Source organism: Pteropus medius, unplaced genomic scaffold, assembly GCF_902729225.1.
Source record: "Pteropus medius unplaced genomic scaffold, Ma_sr-lr_union100, whole genome shotgun sequence".
NCBI classification, from domain to species: Eukaryota; Metazoa; Chordata; class Mammalia; order Chiroptera; family Pteropodidae; genus Pteropus; species Pteropus medius.
Window position 1 is genome coordinate 1 of NW_024348527.1, and position 16,119 is coordinate 16,119.

Below are 16,119 nucleotides of genomic sequence, written 5' to 3' on the forward strand. Positions count from 1 at the left end.
TATATAACCTGCAGTTGAATTATACACTTGACAGTTACTGGGTTTCGTTAATCAATGTCACCATAATAAAAAAAAATACAAAGTACACCATCTATAATTCTTAGAAATACTTGGACTGAACACTTCATTATCTAATCTCATATTTTCCATGTGCAAAGACAATTCTGTGAAAGATATTGGGATAAGGTTTAAAATTTGATCGTAATACAAGCAGTAGAGATATGTAGCCCCGCTGAAGTTTCTGAATCTTAAAGTGGTAAAATAGATTTGATTATACAAGTGTGAAACATTGCATTAAATATTTTAGAATCTGTCATTACAAGGCTATAAAATGTAACATCTTATCTTTGTAAAAGGCAGTACTTCACATAAGGATTTTGAATATCTAAAATTAATATATTTTTTCTTTGGGAGCTCTCTCAAATGACAGTTTTCTTAATCAAATCACCACCAGGGTCAGGAGGCTTGGATTCTAGACTCAGCTGTAACTAAGCAGCTCCTTAACCTTGGATATGCTGCCTCAGTTCTCCAGGATGGCTTGCATCTCCCCATTTTTTTAACTAAGCGATTAAACAAAATGATCTTTAGAGTATAGTCTACCTTTAAAATATTATGACCAATCCTCACAGTAGGTAATTTGAACTCAGACATTTTTATCACCTAATGTTCAAGTATCAGCAAACACTACCAGACATACATTTCAGAAGTCTGCCATTTCATCTTTTCTATACTAAGATTTATTTTAAGCAACACATATGCCATAATTTCAACAAAGTAAAATTATTTTAAAAATATATACAATACCTAATATTACTTTTTTAAAAATCCAAATGCAAGCAATAAATGCCATTTATACTCTACTCACAGGAACAGCTGCCATGAGTGTAGGCTTCAGTACAGAACAGTCTCCTTTACTTCCTTTTTTAATTTTGCTGGACTACATTAAAGAAAAATTAAATAGGATCAGGACAACTAATCTTAGCAAAAAATGTTATAATTCAAGTATTAACAATAACAAAGGCAGGAATTTACACATAGAATTTGATCTTCTACTGTTCTGCGAGTTATCTGTTAGAACTATCATAATCTTAAGTCTGAAGTGTAAGCGCTTTAGTGATTTATCCTGTATTCTTTCTTCCAGCACATTTCAGCCTTCCATACAGGGGAAACTCAAATCCAGAATAAAGGAGAAAGGGATATTTTGGTAAATGAAGCATTCTTATTAATAATATTATCATCAAACATAGGCTAGACTATCTGTTTTTAACAAAACACCTCAACTAAGGTGGATCAGACACTAAAACAAAACTGAAGATAATTATAAGTTAATTTGATTAGCCAAAAGGCAAAGCCACATCTCAAAGTCACCACTATGAATATCAATTAACATACAGAAATACTAACTGGATAACATTTTGGTTGACAAAATCCTGAAGACACTGCCAGTGACCATGGGGGGATATGCACATACATGTGTAAATGTGTATATATTTTTTCTTTTCGATTCTTCTTTTGCACATAAATACTTTTTGGGATTTCAAATGTCAGATCTGTAGGTAGAAAAATTGATAACTGCCCACTGAAATAGCTAGATAAAAATAATAATCTGCTATAATGTGGTTCATTAGGCTATAAGTTTAGCTGTATCACGTGTTGGCCATGGCCAAGACAGGCAAAAATAAAAACAAAACCCAAAATTAAAAAAAAACCCAGCTCTTGGGGCCAGTGTGATCCACTAGTACCACCAGCTCTGCCATATAGAAGGTTCTGCTAGTAGAACTCAATAGTTTTTATCCTACTTTTCTTTAAGACACAGAGAAAATAAAATAACCCCTTGTGTTTTATGTATGTGCAAGGGTGTTCACATTTGTGAATGGAAACCTACACTGCACATGCACACCTCTATGGCCCATAGAGGAAAAGACGGGCTCTTAACATCCTTCAAGTCAGAGCTGCCTTCCACATACTGCTGACCGGTTTTTGCTATAGAGAGCAGTTAAATAGCAGTAGCCCCAAGGAGCCCTTCCTGGCTTTCTTTATAATTCTTAGTAATATTCCAGTTCTTGTCTTTATTATGATCACAGTGACCCTAGTTACAACAATATCACTATCATCTGCTGGCTTCCAATGTGGTACCCTGGTCTCCTACCTTTTTCTGACTTCCTATGTGAGGGAGACTCTTGGGTTTTAGATTCCTAGTCTGATTGAGACTCTTTATAATAAAGTTTATTAAAAAGGTAGGTGTGAATGCCCCCAACACTTTTGTAACAGGCTTCTAATGTACTACTTTGCCTAAGAGAGCAAGAATGAAGTCAGACCAGCAACAGACTCCAATTGCCCCACTTTCCTCACGCTGAGGCTATTGTTATCAGAAAGGCAGTGAAAACAAAGGTTGCTAGTCTCTAGCTTCTGAACCTCCCCATTGTAGGAAAAAAATCATACTCAAAACTTACTGAAATATATTTCACATTCTGGAAACATCTGAACATAAGAACAACTGACTACCAATGCATCAAATGCAATCATCACAGATTTTTCAACATTTTTTTTTTTTTACAATTTAAGTCCCAGTCTTATTCATAGGACTCTTTTGACTTTACTAGATCAAGTCCTGTTATTAGTTTACTTCATAGTTAGTTTACTTATTCTCTCCACTATTCTAGTGGATTTTAAATGTGAACTTTTAGCTGAGTGGTTTGGTGAAACACAGCAGCTTTCCATCTTACAAAGAGGTTATACTCCTTAAAGTACAAAGTAGGTAGTAGTTGTTTAGAACAAAAAACATTTTCTCATGGAAAAGCCACTTTAAAAGTTGGTTGTATTATCCTTGGGGGAGGAGGACAGTGGTAATGACTAGGAAGAGACACAAGGGAGATTCTGGGATCTGGAACTGTTCCTTCTTTCTTGACCTAGATGGTGTCATCACAGAAGTTTATATATGTATGTTAAATTTAATCAAGCCGTACATTTAAGATTTGTGCACCTTAAGTTTACATCCAAACAAAACCAAAAAAAAATAGATGGTTGCAATCCCAATTAAATCTCAAAAAATTCTACTTACTTATTTTATCTTAATATTACGCAACCTACCTAATCTCTCCCTAAAATGGTATTTCTACAAAAAAAGTATTACAGTTTCTAACTGTGAATGCCAAGGGCACGTCTTCTTACCAAATGAATGTGCAACCAAAACTCCCAAATAAAAGGCAGCATTACCTGGGGTTCTGAAAAATAACAGTTGGGCCTCCAGTGATGGGAGTAGAAGAAGCTGCACAGGGAATCAAGTCATTCCTATCTATACTCAGTTTATCTTTCAGCATTTTGAACTCCACAGCTCCCTGAGAAGCTCGCTTCCCCCACCCCCCCGCCACAGTGTCTGGTTGAAGCTTTTCTATAGCCACTATTCCAAAGGAGAAATTATACAGGACTGTGGACAGTAGGTATTAGGTTTCACGTGTGATTTCAAATGAGCTTAAAAACATGAGTTAGCTGTACCTGCTGTTGGGCTTCCAGCTATGAACAAGAAGGTGAAGGGAGAAGCCTGACTCAGGGTAGAAAGTTGAGAGCTGTCTTTGGACATGTTGCAGTGAGTGCTATCCAACAGAACTTTCCACGATGATGGAAATGTTCACTATCTGTGTTATCCAATATGATAATCACTAGTCACATGTAGCTACTGAGAACCTGAAATATGGTAGAACAACTGAGAAACTAAATTTTTCTGATTTGATTAAAATTAAGCTGTATTTCAACATGTGGCTAGTGGCTATTGTGTTGGACAGCACAACTCTAGAGAAAACTCAGAGAAAAATTGGGCCTAAATTCTACCACATCTCCCCTAAAACCCCAAGAAGCTCAGTATATTTATATTTTCTCTCCTAGCTTTCCAAAATAAAAATCTAATACAGAAAGACAAGATGAAAGTAATTACTGGTTTCAAAATAATTATAAAATATGTAAATAAAGCAATGCTAACAAATACACAAGGTTATTTACTAGTGCTACATATTGCTCATGGGAACTCTTTTTGAAATCATGGAAAAAGTTTTAGCTGACTTAAAATATCTCATGTTTTAGTAGTATGTTCTCAGTCAAACAATGGCATTTAATATGATCATGCTAATATAATGAAAAGTTTGTCACCTGGTCAGAGAGGGTAAGTGGAGAAGAATATCCAATCCTACAGCCATAGGTAAAGCAAGATATCTCTGCTGTCAGTTCTAGGACATGAGCCAAAGGCAAGTAGCCAATGTATGTGTCCTTAGGTCTAAAACAAGAGAAATATTTTAGCCAATCTTAAAAAGTTATTGTAAATTAGAAACATAAATAACCTTATTGTTTTAATATAGATCGAGTTTAGAAAATGTGAACATGAGCTCTGATTTCTGAGAAGAAAGTCGAATGGTTCTTACCCCAGGCCAGGAATTCTCTCACATTGGCCTGTCATTCCAGCTATCAAATTGCAATGATGCATCATCACTCCCTTAGGTCGGCCAGTAGAACCGCTGGTATACATGACGATAGCCATGTCCGAAGGTGTTGGTCTATTTGGAGCAACGCTTGCTAAATGAATAAAAAGGCACCACATTTTTCTTCAGTTTAAAAGTGAAATTGCTACACAAGGATACAATTTTTAGATTTTGACGTAATGATAAATTATTTAAAACAAAGTCTCCCCATTGAAAATCAAAAGAAAAAAAGTTATTAAATTCTGATTAACTGCAATGAGAACTTCAAACTCAACTTGGCCCATTTTCTGGATATGTACCCTAATCCCTGCCTGTTCATGCCTTTCCACAGTGTTGTATACAAAGTAGTGGTTTGAAAAATCTCTAGGACATTGGAGAATCAGGAAGGTAAGGACATTGTGGATTAGCATTTCAGGCCTGGGTTTTCTCATCTCTAAAATGAGTCGGTTGGGACTAGATTAATAGTTCTTAACCATTGGTATGCCTGGGAATCTCCTGTGGAGCTTAAATAAAATACCATCTCTGGATCCTAGTTCTTAAAATTCTGATTCCGTATGTCCGGAATAGATCAAAAGCTCCACATACCCCTGATTGAAACCACTAGACTTGATTAATTTTTTAAATTTTTACAAAAATAATTTTATTTTAAAACAATTAAACCAGAGATATTGAATTAGAATATCATTATACATGTAACACATTCTTTTGGGTCTTCCAGATTTAGTACTTCTTCCCCTATGTAAATCAGACCATACATAGATTCTTTTTAATAAAAATTGAAGAGGACTTTTAGGGTATCAAAAGACAGAGACCATGTTGAGGGGTTTATACTCCATTCCCTATCAAAGATAATATCTAAATAGTATCGAAACTTCACTCTTCTTTCAGCATTCTGTCTGAAGATAAGAATGTTTAATCATCTTAAAGGTTCTGGGCCCCAGATCTCTGTTTATTGAATGATTAGGGGAGGAAAATAGAGAGGTCTTCCCAACAGATTATGTTCAGCCATCTTGAGTAGAGTCAGCAGATTTTTTTTTTTTCAAAGGGCCACACAATAAATATTTTAGGCTTTGAGGGCCATATGGTCTCTATCACAACTACCCAACTTTACTGTTGTACAGTGAAACGAACCATAGACAACTGTGAAACAAATGGATGTGACTGTGTTCCAGTCCAACTTTACTTAGAGAAACAGATGGCAGGCTGTAATTTGCCAGCCTGTGCACTAGAGTCATGCTCATCGAACTATCTATTGTAAGGACCTATTTATTTCCCTTACAGTTTATGGATGCATGCTTTTGAAAAATAAAATAAAAATGAATTACTAGAAAAACAAAATAAAAAAGATATGAGTTCAACATTTTTAGGTTAAACAGACAACAAATTAGGTTTCAACGAATATAATTAGGACAGTCATACGTAGAGAAAAAGAAAATAATTTAAAAAGCTATAAATATTGTTACTTAAAAGTATCTTCTAGCCTATTAATAAAGGGAATTGCTATTACAGACATACTTTTTTGTCATCCCACAATACTAACTAAACAAAAAATTGAGCAAAACTACAACTTCCGATATTAAGTGCTAATACACATAATCTAAAAGTCTAAACACTGTACATATCATATTTAAAAGTTTTCATGTGACATAAGTTTGCTTCTTGCTATTAATTTAATTTAGGTTGAATTGACGACAGTGCTATTTACAAGAAATAATATATATCTAAACTGTTCCTATTTTTATAATAGCTCTATTGAGGTATAACTGATATACAAAGACTCGTACACATTTGAATATACAATTTAATTAATTGAACTTACGCAAACACCCATAATACTATCACCACAATCAGGGTAGTAGACATATCCATCACCTCCCTGAGTTTCCTTGCATCCTGTTATTATTAACTTGATCATTAAGGTAACTTCGACTCTCAAATTCCAACATGCTAAGTTTTAAACGCACTTCAAGATAGTGTATCATGCTAACCTAGTAACCTCCTTTCCTTTCCAGAATAGACCAAATGTCCAGAATACCTGGGTATATTATCAGAATTAAATAAAAGCTTAACAAGATTGTTAGATTTTTAAAAATTAGTTTATACTCTGTATGATACTATAATAGTGGATACATGTCATTATATATGTCTAAACCCATGGAATGTACAACACAAAGAGTGATCCCCAATGTAAACTATGGACCTTAAGCGATTATGAAGTATCAGTGCTGGTTCATCAATTCTAACAAATGTATCACTCTGGTGAAGGATGTTGATAATGGGGGAGATTATGTATTGGAGGAGGGGCCGGGGGTATATGGAAACTCTCTGTACCTTCCCCTTCATTTTGCTGTGACTCTATAACTGCTCTATAAAATAAACTATTTTTTAAATCAGTTTATGAAAATGAATTATAATTTTATGTACCAGCTAAAATGAAAATTTGAAACAGTGTGATTTTGATTTACCAACTGAAATAACCAAAGATAAGTTATACTTAAATTGGCTAATGTAAATGCTCTTTAAAGATCTCTACTGCAGAGTTTATAAACCAAGCATGTAGGAACTAGATCCTTCCTCCGGAGACTAATGGATGTAGAAGCAGTAGATAGGTTAAGATTCTCTCAGTCTAAGTACACAATGTGACACTTTACTTCTTATCATCATAACAAGTATCTACTCAGATAAAGTACCACAAAGAATATGTGTATCTTATTTAATGTACAGATGAGTGGAACTAGGTGAATATGTGTTCTATCATGTCATTGCTCCCACAAAATTATGAGAACCCAATACCCCCATAGTTTTGTGCTGACATCCTTTGGTGAATCAGAACTGGCAACAGATCCCTACCAATAAGGACTTCCCAGTCAAGTTTACCCCAATCTTGCAGGGTCAACCTCGTGTTGAGAGACAATTCTCCGTGGGTCTCTTGAGTTTCCGCACATTTTGTGAGTAGAGGTACTGACTTTATTCCAGACAATCTTTTCAAGGATGTTTCCACAGTGAACAGCCTTGGAAAATCGAGAATAGTGTCTCCCTCCAGAGCAAAGAGTAGGCATGCTTACTGTCTAATACAATATAATCTCTCTCTATCCAGGGCATAGGATAGGCATGCTTATTGCCCATTATAAAAGATTCAGATTCCCTTAGCTCAGAGTTCCTCTCCTATAACAGAACCCACTGCATGTGTAGATGTCATTTAACCCTCTTTGCATTGCCCTGTGGAGACTGGAGTGCAGGAAAGCAATACAAAAGCTGATACCCTGGGTACTGCTCTTTCTGTGAGTAAAACACTTCATCTCTGACCCAGGAATCTTGTATCTCCAAGGAACTGTGGCAAGCTCATTTGTTTGTTTGCAAGGTAGGTAAAATCTCAGCCTCTCTGCTATGCTCCACAAGGGGTAGAGTGCTATACTTGACACCTGTTATTTCAAACATGTGTTCAGTCTCTAATGGTCATAAATATTCAAAAGTTAAACAAAGCTTCAACCAACATTTTTTCTCCTTTCTTCATCTAGTGGAGTGTCGTGACCTTCACATTAAACATGAAAGAAAAACTATTTAAATTAAGTATTTAATTTCCTCAACCCTCCGTCCTGATGACCAGCTGATATTTTGCTACAAGGCAGATTTACTTGTTTCAAATGACATACCAACTACCACTTCAGTGGTAGAATAAATCCAAGCATGAATCCTGGCAAACAGTTTTGCATCCTCTGTGACATCATTAACATCACTAGAATTATGAATTAAAAACAGTTTAGTAAATGGAAGGCCTGAGACCTTTTCCTCAGGCGAGGTCCAAATTGGACAGTTACAGTAGGTTATTTGAAAAAAGTTTGGCAGCAACCACCATAAAGTCTGATGCATTGAGTGTATCTCCACTATTTAGTAAATTTTAAAACAGTGGTTACTTTTTTGAGGAGAAAGGAAGGAAAATCTCAATCATATATGGTCTTCACGGTTTTTTTTTTTCATTTTTAAACTTTTTTTAATCAAAGAACTTTACAATTTTCACTCACATCACTTCTTTTCCTAATCTACGGAAATAACAAATCTCGAATAGATGAATAAATTTAACTGTTTTACTTACAGTTTTCTGGCTTGGATCCCAGCTCTTCTACTGATTGCATGCTGTGAATCTCAAATCCTTCAGGGTATTCTGTTTTATTGATAGTCTTATTGTCCACATAAATGATATGTTTAACACAACTGATGTCTAACAGTGCAGTCTGTTGAGCAGAAAGAAAATCCAGCTATTAAATGTGGCCTGTAATAAACTCAATTACTGAATACTTTCCTGACCTGTCAGATAACACTACCATGAATTAAAAGAAAATTTCATATTTACCTTAAGTTTATTTTCCAGAAGTTCAACACTAGTAATCAGATAGGCAGCCTCAGATTCATTTAACCCATGAACTACACCTTCTTTGCCAAGTGTGGCATATAAAGTCACAACTACATAATAAAAATAAACACAATAGTTAAATTACAAATATTTATTTGGTATGACAGTATTTAAGTCAGCCTTTAATGATTGGTACACTCACAGACAAAAAAGACATTTTATAATTTAATTTGATCATCTCTGCTATTACCCTTCAACCTTGCCTCAAACTTCCTGGTACCCCCAAATTTTCCTCACGAATTCTCAGGATTCTAACTTTCTAAACCTGATGAAACCTAGAAATACAGGAAGTGCCACAACTGGTCGAAAATCAGTCAATTACAATTCTCAAGGAGAAAAGGTTCTGGCCGAACTCTTAATGCAGGTCAGAGCTATCCCAGCTAGGGCTCTCTTCTGACACACGCTTTCACTGGTCATAGCACCAAAGAACAGATAAGTAATTGAGATTCCTCAGATTTTGAGGATTTCAAGTCAGAAGATAGGCCATGAATCATGTTTTCATTCCTCCTAAGAAACTATTTTGGTGGGTTCAATTCCCACACTGATTAGTGACCTTCAAGCCTAAATTGAGGGGGCAAGGAGATCTACTCCTTAGGAGCTATCAGAAAAAGAAAACAAACTGAAACCGAGATCAGTTAGAATGAGAGGATATCTGCTAAACTTAGGTCAGACTTGGAAATTCAGCTCTAGGCTGGTAACTCAAACAACAACATGGTTAAGAACAGCCGCTTTTCACAAGCTGTTGATTGTTAAAGCTGGGTGATGGGTACATAGGGGATCATTTTCATGTTAGTCATGAAATGACTAACTCTATTTTAGTGGGTTCAATTTACAATATTTACAATAAATATTTGTAATTTAACTAACTCTGATAGCTCCTAAGGAGTAGATCTTGCCCCCTCAATTTAGGCTTGAAGGTCACTAATCTGTGTGGGAATTGAAATGACTAACTAGTCATGAAATGCAAACTCTATTCCTACACCATTCCTGTAGTGTTCTATTTCATTCAACAAATAACTGAGTACTTAGCATGTGACAGGTACTGGACTGGTAATTTTTTTAAATCTTTTTTTTTTTTCACAATGGCTATAAGAATCAGAAACACACCCAATTTTACTTTCTGGCCAACATACCCAATGCCAGTTCAAGCTGCCATGTGTTTCTTTTACATGTAAAATGGAAAAAGTCAAATAAGAGGCCTTGAAGTAAAGAAATTAACTAGAATTATCCTAAGCAATGATTTTTTTTTTGTTGTCATTATTTTGTGGGTAACTTCCTAAAAATGCCCCCAAACCTTAAATCTTTCAGGTACAATTTCACTTCCAATTTAAGAAGTAAAATTCTAAATTCTATCCATTAATCTGTCAAATCTCATACTAGCTCTTCAAAGTTATTTATTTATTTATTTATTATTATTTTTTATGCCTACAGCACCTGGTCTTCCTAGGTGGTCTCCCATCCAAGTACTAACCAGGCCCAACCCTGCTTAGCTTCTGAAATCAGACAGGATCGGGCTTGTTCGGAGTAGCATGGCTGTAGACCAAAGCTATCTTTAACAGAAGTTATGAGATATCTTTTAACTACATTACATAGTGTTTTACAGAAATAATTTATGCAAATGATTAAAGAACACCTACTTCGAAAACTAGAGGATCTCAGGACAATTTCACATGTAAGGCAAAGCCCTCTCTCTTCCCCTCCAAAAACACAAGGCACTTACGAGGAAAGTTGTACTTAAAGCAGGTCTGTGCCGCAATCAACCATTCGGCCCTGGTCTCACAGAAAATAGCAATAGTGTTCTTTGGTTTTAATCCCAATGCAGTAAGTCCACTACCAAAGTTATTCACTCTGAGGTTCACTTCAAGATAGCTCATCCATTTATAGTTCCCAAGAATTAACTGTTAAAGTGAGACATTCCCTAAGATTAGTATATTTACTCAAACAAGCAATTAAAATACCATTCGAAATACAAACTCTAAAATTTCCCTTAAGGGAATATACAAAAGCTATTGGTACCTTCTAAGAATTATTTACACAACAATATAATGCAATGTAAGAGTATTTAAAATGCATTTGATTTATGATAAAGTAAAATGTACCCTCCTCTTAAGAAAATAAAAAGCACAAAAATGCTTTACCTTCTTAAAAACCTTTCCATTCGGCTGCATTTCATTTTCTTCACTTAGGATCTCCCTGGTCCCAAGGCTGTCCTTCTTCCCAAATGTGGATACGGCATGATCAAATAATTTATCCAGAGTGTCTGCTCCAGGGATGTCTATGACAGCTAGCGAGTCAAAATGCGTGACAGAGCGATATGGACTTCCAGGGTTGTCTGAAGTGGGCTTAGCTTTTATTCTCTTTGCCATAGCGTTTTTCTTCTTGGCATTGGTAAGAAAATACCATGGAATAAATATAAGGGCACTGTATATTGTTATTAACAAGTGGACAGGCAGCAAAATAATTGTGGGCACATTTAGCTTAAGTTTCATAGTGGCAAGGCTTCTAAAACGGTGTTTATTTCTTGTTATTCTTTGGCTTCGGAAAGCCTTATTTTGCTGAAGAAGGCAATAATGGAAGCAGCAGTAAGAATAGCAGTATAGCCAAGACAATTCGATTTTACTGATAGATAAAAGTTAGTAATCTTTGGAAGCCGACAATAAAGTACACCTGTAGGTGAAGACAGTGAACCAGGCAGAGAGCAGGGGGAAAAAAAAAAAAGAGTATTAAAAAGTTGGCAGCACCACTGATTTAAATACTCAAGACTTTATTAGTTTATAATAATTGATTTGATACAGAAAGCTGAAATAACTGGTCTGAAAGACTGGCATTTACTATTTTTAATCATTGCCATAAACTTCTGAATTTAATCTTTTCTAGGTTTTTAGGTGTACTGCTACTCTGCACATCATTTGTAAGACAGTTGAGTAACACCAGTTTAATATTTACACGAATTCATGAATATGAACTTTAAGTTGGGCTAAACTTTGGGAAAGTAGGGAATGTCAATCAATAATGAGGTTTCTCTTAATATGTGTATGGTAAACTAGACAGGTTTAAATTGGATTTGGTTTTGTATGCAAAAGGGAAAACCTATCTACCAATTTAGGTTTACTTCTCAAAGATCAACCCAGAAGTACTGAGTTCCTCATTAAGGTAAAATTCTTAGGTAATGCTATTCACTATCTCCTATCCCCAAATTTGAGAATACAATCATAAAACCATTTCCTAAGTGTCCACTTTGTGCTCAAAATTGTACCAGTTGCCTGAGAGTGTTAAGTTCAAAGCAATGTAAGTCCTGGACCTTGCACTTATGAGGCAATCAGCACACAACAGATCCAGTGTTTTCAAACTCTTTTGAGGGGTGAGGGGCAGATAAACCATTTCATCAAATAAAAACCCATGCAGACTGCCCATACATAAAACGAAAGTGAAATCAGTCTGGCGGAAACAAGGATTAGGGATGTCCAGAGTTACATCCAGGACTTCCTAGAACCCCTCTCCCAAGGTGACCACTGAAGCATTTCCAATAACTAAGTGCCACGGTATGCAGTGCAAGCAATAAATGCAACAGGAGTTCAGAGGAAGTGTAAAATGGCCAAGAGTAATAACTAGGGGAGGCTCCGTGGAGATTAGACTTAAGTTGGACCTTAAATTAAGGACCTGGAAATGAAGGAGAAAGAAGGGCATTCTCAGCAGGAGAACCACATTAAGAAAAATAACAAAGGTAAGAATGAAAGGACTTTGGGAGAGTAGGGAGTGCCAACAATAAGGACATTAGCCTGACTGGGGCATAGAGTACTCATTGGCTAAATAGGCTACAGTAGTTAAGGAACTAACAAATAAGGCAAAACAGTTTTGATTTGATTAAGCAGAAAGTGGAGGCCATTGCAGGTCAGAACTGTATCAATTGGAAAGGAACTGCAGAAACAGCCTCAGGGACACTCAGGGAGTTTGCCTTCAGCTATTTTGGTGAGTGGCAGTGAATTTCAACCATAAAAATTTAATTATTAGTTCACTTTGGGAAGACAAACTGAAGCCCATTCTTCCATAACTCTTGTGCAAATAGATAAGCAGACTATTGACCCCTGGGTAGTTGCTTTTACACCAATTACATGGTAGCTTAATCCTGCCTCTGCTTTTGTTCACATCCTTCAACTGAGTGTAGTGAAACGAGGAAGAAACTACAAGTGAAAAGGACCTGGGGGGTCAGTCCCCATCTCTGTCACTAACTGGCTGTGTGACCTTGAACAAAACTATCTGTTTGAGCTTAAGATCAGACTAGATCAGTAGCCCTTAACTTCTCAAGAGGTGATAGGCCCATTTGAGAATCTAATGGACCCAATTCCCCTCAGAAAGATATGCAAAACATTACACAAAATTTCATGAAATGTATACATGTACCCCAAAGGGTGACATCAACCGTGAACTAAGAATTTCTGGCCTAGATGATTTCTTGGGGCCCTTCCACTTCCAATTTTATAATTTACCCTACCTAGAAATTGCTCGGTCTCTCTGATAAGTCCAGTCATTCATTTCTTCAAGATAAGGTATGTCAAGTGTCTATCACAGTGCTTGGTCCTCAATATGCAAGATTCCCTCTAACAATCCTCTCCTCCAACAGACATTTCATTACTACCTGAATCCACAAATCTTTCTTTCTCTAATTTTCTCCACCACTTGAAATGTCTACCACTCATTCTGGTCCTTGATTATATCATCGTTTCCAAACATCTAAGCACCTAAGCATAGAGCATGGACCAATAGTTCTCAACTACTATCAAACTCAAACCCAACATCTTTCTTATACCAAAAATTGTATAATATTCCTTTATAAACCTTAAGGTATAGTCACCTACCTACACACATAATTTAAAAAAAATAATAATCCTTACTGATAATATGAAGGAGTATCGAAAAAAATTAATTTAAAATACTACTTATTTCAACATATAAATTCTCAGGGACAATACCAGAAGACAAACGAAAGTCTTCAAAATTGATAAAATGCCCCTACGGGGCAAGTAGCACCTCACCCTCACTTGAGAAATTGTCAGACTTGGGGCTGAAGACATGTAAAGAAGCAGAAAACAGCTTTTGAAGTGCTTTATAATCTAGTTGGATTTCAGTCGTTTTGTATGATTTTTAGTCATTCACCTTGTTATAGACACAATCTTTTATACATGTTTGCCTTAAGTTTTGGATGTAGGGAAATATCTTCTACTTGATCCTCATAGGATAGAGAAGCTGTGACAGCCCCTGAAGGGACTCCTTGGAACCTCCAGTTCGGCTGAATATTTTAACCACTGATATTGTCTTATCCCTTATCTCACAGAGAAGAAATGAAGGACAGTGCAAATTGCAACTGAGGCCCATCCAAGTCCGCTGCTGTTTCAAGCCTACCAGCCAGACTGCCCATTTTTGCCTAAAATTCCTTTCTTGTCAAAGGTTTTCCAGGGTTACACTCACATCTATTGATAAATTCATTAAAAAAATATTTGAACACCTACTATTTGTGAGTTTTGAGCACTTAATACAAAGATGAGTAAAACATGCTTTGAATTCTTTATAAGCATGTACATATTTGGTTATATATATGGGAAGGGCAGGGACATCAGTTCACAAATATATAAGGTAGAATATGATGAATCCCATAAGAGAAGCAAGAACAAAATGCTAAAAGGTATTCAAAAGAGGAGGGAAACTGCATCCAGTTTGGGGGTGTAGGTGAGCAAAGAGACGAGGAAGTAGAAACTTCCAGAAAGATTTCACAAAAAACACAGTATTTGAGGTGGGTGTGAGGGATGCCTATGTTTTCAAAAGGAAAGGGCGAAGATTGGTAAATGACAGTCCTATCAGAGAGAACAAATGAACGAGCAAATGGATGCAGGAAGAACAGTATAGGATGTATCTTAAAAAGAGCAAGTAGTGTAGAAGATGCTTTAATGCTCTCTGTAAAATGCTGCTCTAATTTTATGATCCAAGTCAAGGGGAAAATTGAATTATTTCGGAGTCAACTTTAATAGATTGTAGCTATACTCTAAGGGACACATGCATATGATGATTTTGTGACTGAAGATTAAACATCTGCTATCATATTAAGGGAAAATGAATTGTTCTCTAAAGAGAGAATGTCTGATATCCTGAGTGGTAAATGGATTAAACTGAGTTAGGAGACCTGTATTCAACACCTCAGTGTCTGCTATGAAGTGTGACTTTGAACAAGTTATATAACCTCTTACTGAAAAGCTCTGTTATCAGGGGCATCATGTGTAAAACAGGAATACTGCTTGTGGTTGCTACTACATGATAATGTTGGGAGAATCTTTCCTCTCATCCAGCTTCAATTACATGGGCAATAATAATCAGTCCCTGGAGTACAACTTTCTCGCCTCTCTCTGTTGTACTCAGCTAAACCACAACCTGGTTAAATCCAATTCTCCACCCAATCTGCACCTATACCCACACAGCTAAATTTCACTAGAGAAAAACCTGTGTTGAATGTTCCCCTTGAAATCCATGATTGCTCCCTGAAGTGGGCCCTACTGCCCTCTACTAGTCCATGCAATGGCCCACTTTCTTGGGTTTCATATTTTCTTCTCTCTCTCTAGAACACCAACATTCCTCATCCTCATTCTCGGTTGTTTACCTGGCTTACTATTTTGCTGAGAAAACTAAAGAAGTCTGAAGAGAATTTCCATAGACTCCCGCTGCTGTCTACCCACCTACTCACATCTGTAGTCATATGCTCTTTTCACTCCTGTGACAGTGGATGAACTAGTGATGCTCCCAGCTCAGCTAAGTTCAACCCCTTCACTAATGCATGACACCTTGTCAGTGCTGCTCTACCAGTTTTTCCCTCTATCTCCTGCCTCATTAATTTTTCCTGCTCTACTGAATCGTTCCCATCAGTATCATAATGGGTTATTATTTCTTTCATCTTAAAAACCAGTCCTCGAGAGCAGATGGTGGCCAAACTGGAAAGAAGCAAGCCAATATGCCCTGCTAAGGAAAGGAGTTGGTGGTGAACCACTGGATTTTGTAATCAAAGGAGTACCATTATCAGATTTGTTTTATGAAGAGAATTTTAAGATCTTCCCCGCCCCCCCACCAAAAACAAACAAACAAAAACCCACAAAAATGAAAATGAGGACGTGGTTCCATAGTGTAGCGGTTAGCATGTCTGCTTATTATGCAGAAGGTCCTGGGTTCACTCCCCAGTGGGGCCACGGTCCATGGTCT

At 36.5% G+C, this 16,119-nt stretch overlaps 1 protein-coding gene, 1 non-coding gene and 1 pseudogene across 5 annotated transcripts in view; 1 reads left to right on the forward strand and 2 right to left on the reverse strand.

Moving 5' to 3' along the window:
* Positions 1 to 786: 786 nt before the first annotated feature.
* Positions 787 to 16,119, reverse strand: part of LOC120616361 (long-chain-fatty-acid--CoA ligase 4-like) — a 66,370-nt gene continuing 51,037 nt past the window's right edge. For 2 of the 4 annotated variants that reach the window (XM_039879690.1, XM_039879687.1), the window contains 7 exons: positions 11,019 to 11,258; positions 10,601 to 10,778; positions 8,821 to 8,930; positions 8,563 to 8,701; positions 4,413 to 4,563; positions 4,144 to 4,267; positions 788 to 937 (listed from right to left, as the gene is read on the reverse strand). In XM_039879690.1, coding sequence (XP_039735624.1) covers positions 851 to 937; positions 4,144 to 4,267; positions 4,413 to 4,563; positions 8,563 to 8,701; positions 8,821 to 8,930; positions 10,601 to 10,778; positions 11,019 to 11,246 — 1,017 coding nt within the window. In that variant the 5' untranslated portion in view covers positions 11,247 to 11,258 and the 3' untranslated portion in view covers positions 788 to 850. Of the gene's footprint in view, positions 938 to 4,143; positions 4,268 to 4,412; positions 4,564 to 8,562; positions 8,702 to 8,820; positions 8,931 to 10,600; positions 10,779 to 11,018; positions 11,548 to 16,119 lie in introns of all 4 variants that reach the window. The other 2 variants (XM_039879686.1, XM_039879689.1) reach the window with 2 other exon arrangements.
* Positions 10,303 to 10,421, reverse strand: LOC120616387 (uncharacterized; annotated as a pseudogene).
* TRNAN-AUU (transfer RNA asparagine (anticodon AUU)) lies at positions 16,034 to 16,106 on the forward strand. The gene has a single exon. It is a non-coding gene; the product is annotated as a tRNA-Asn (tRNA).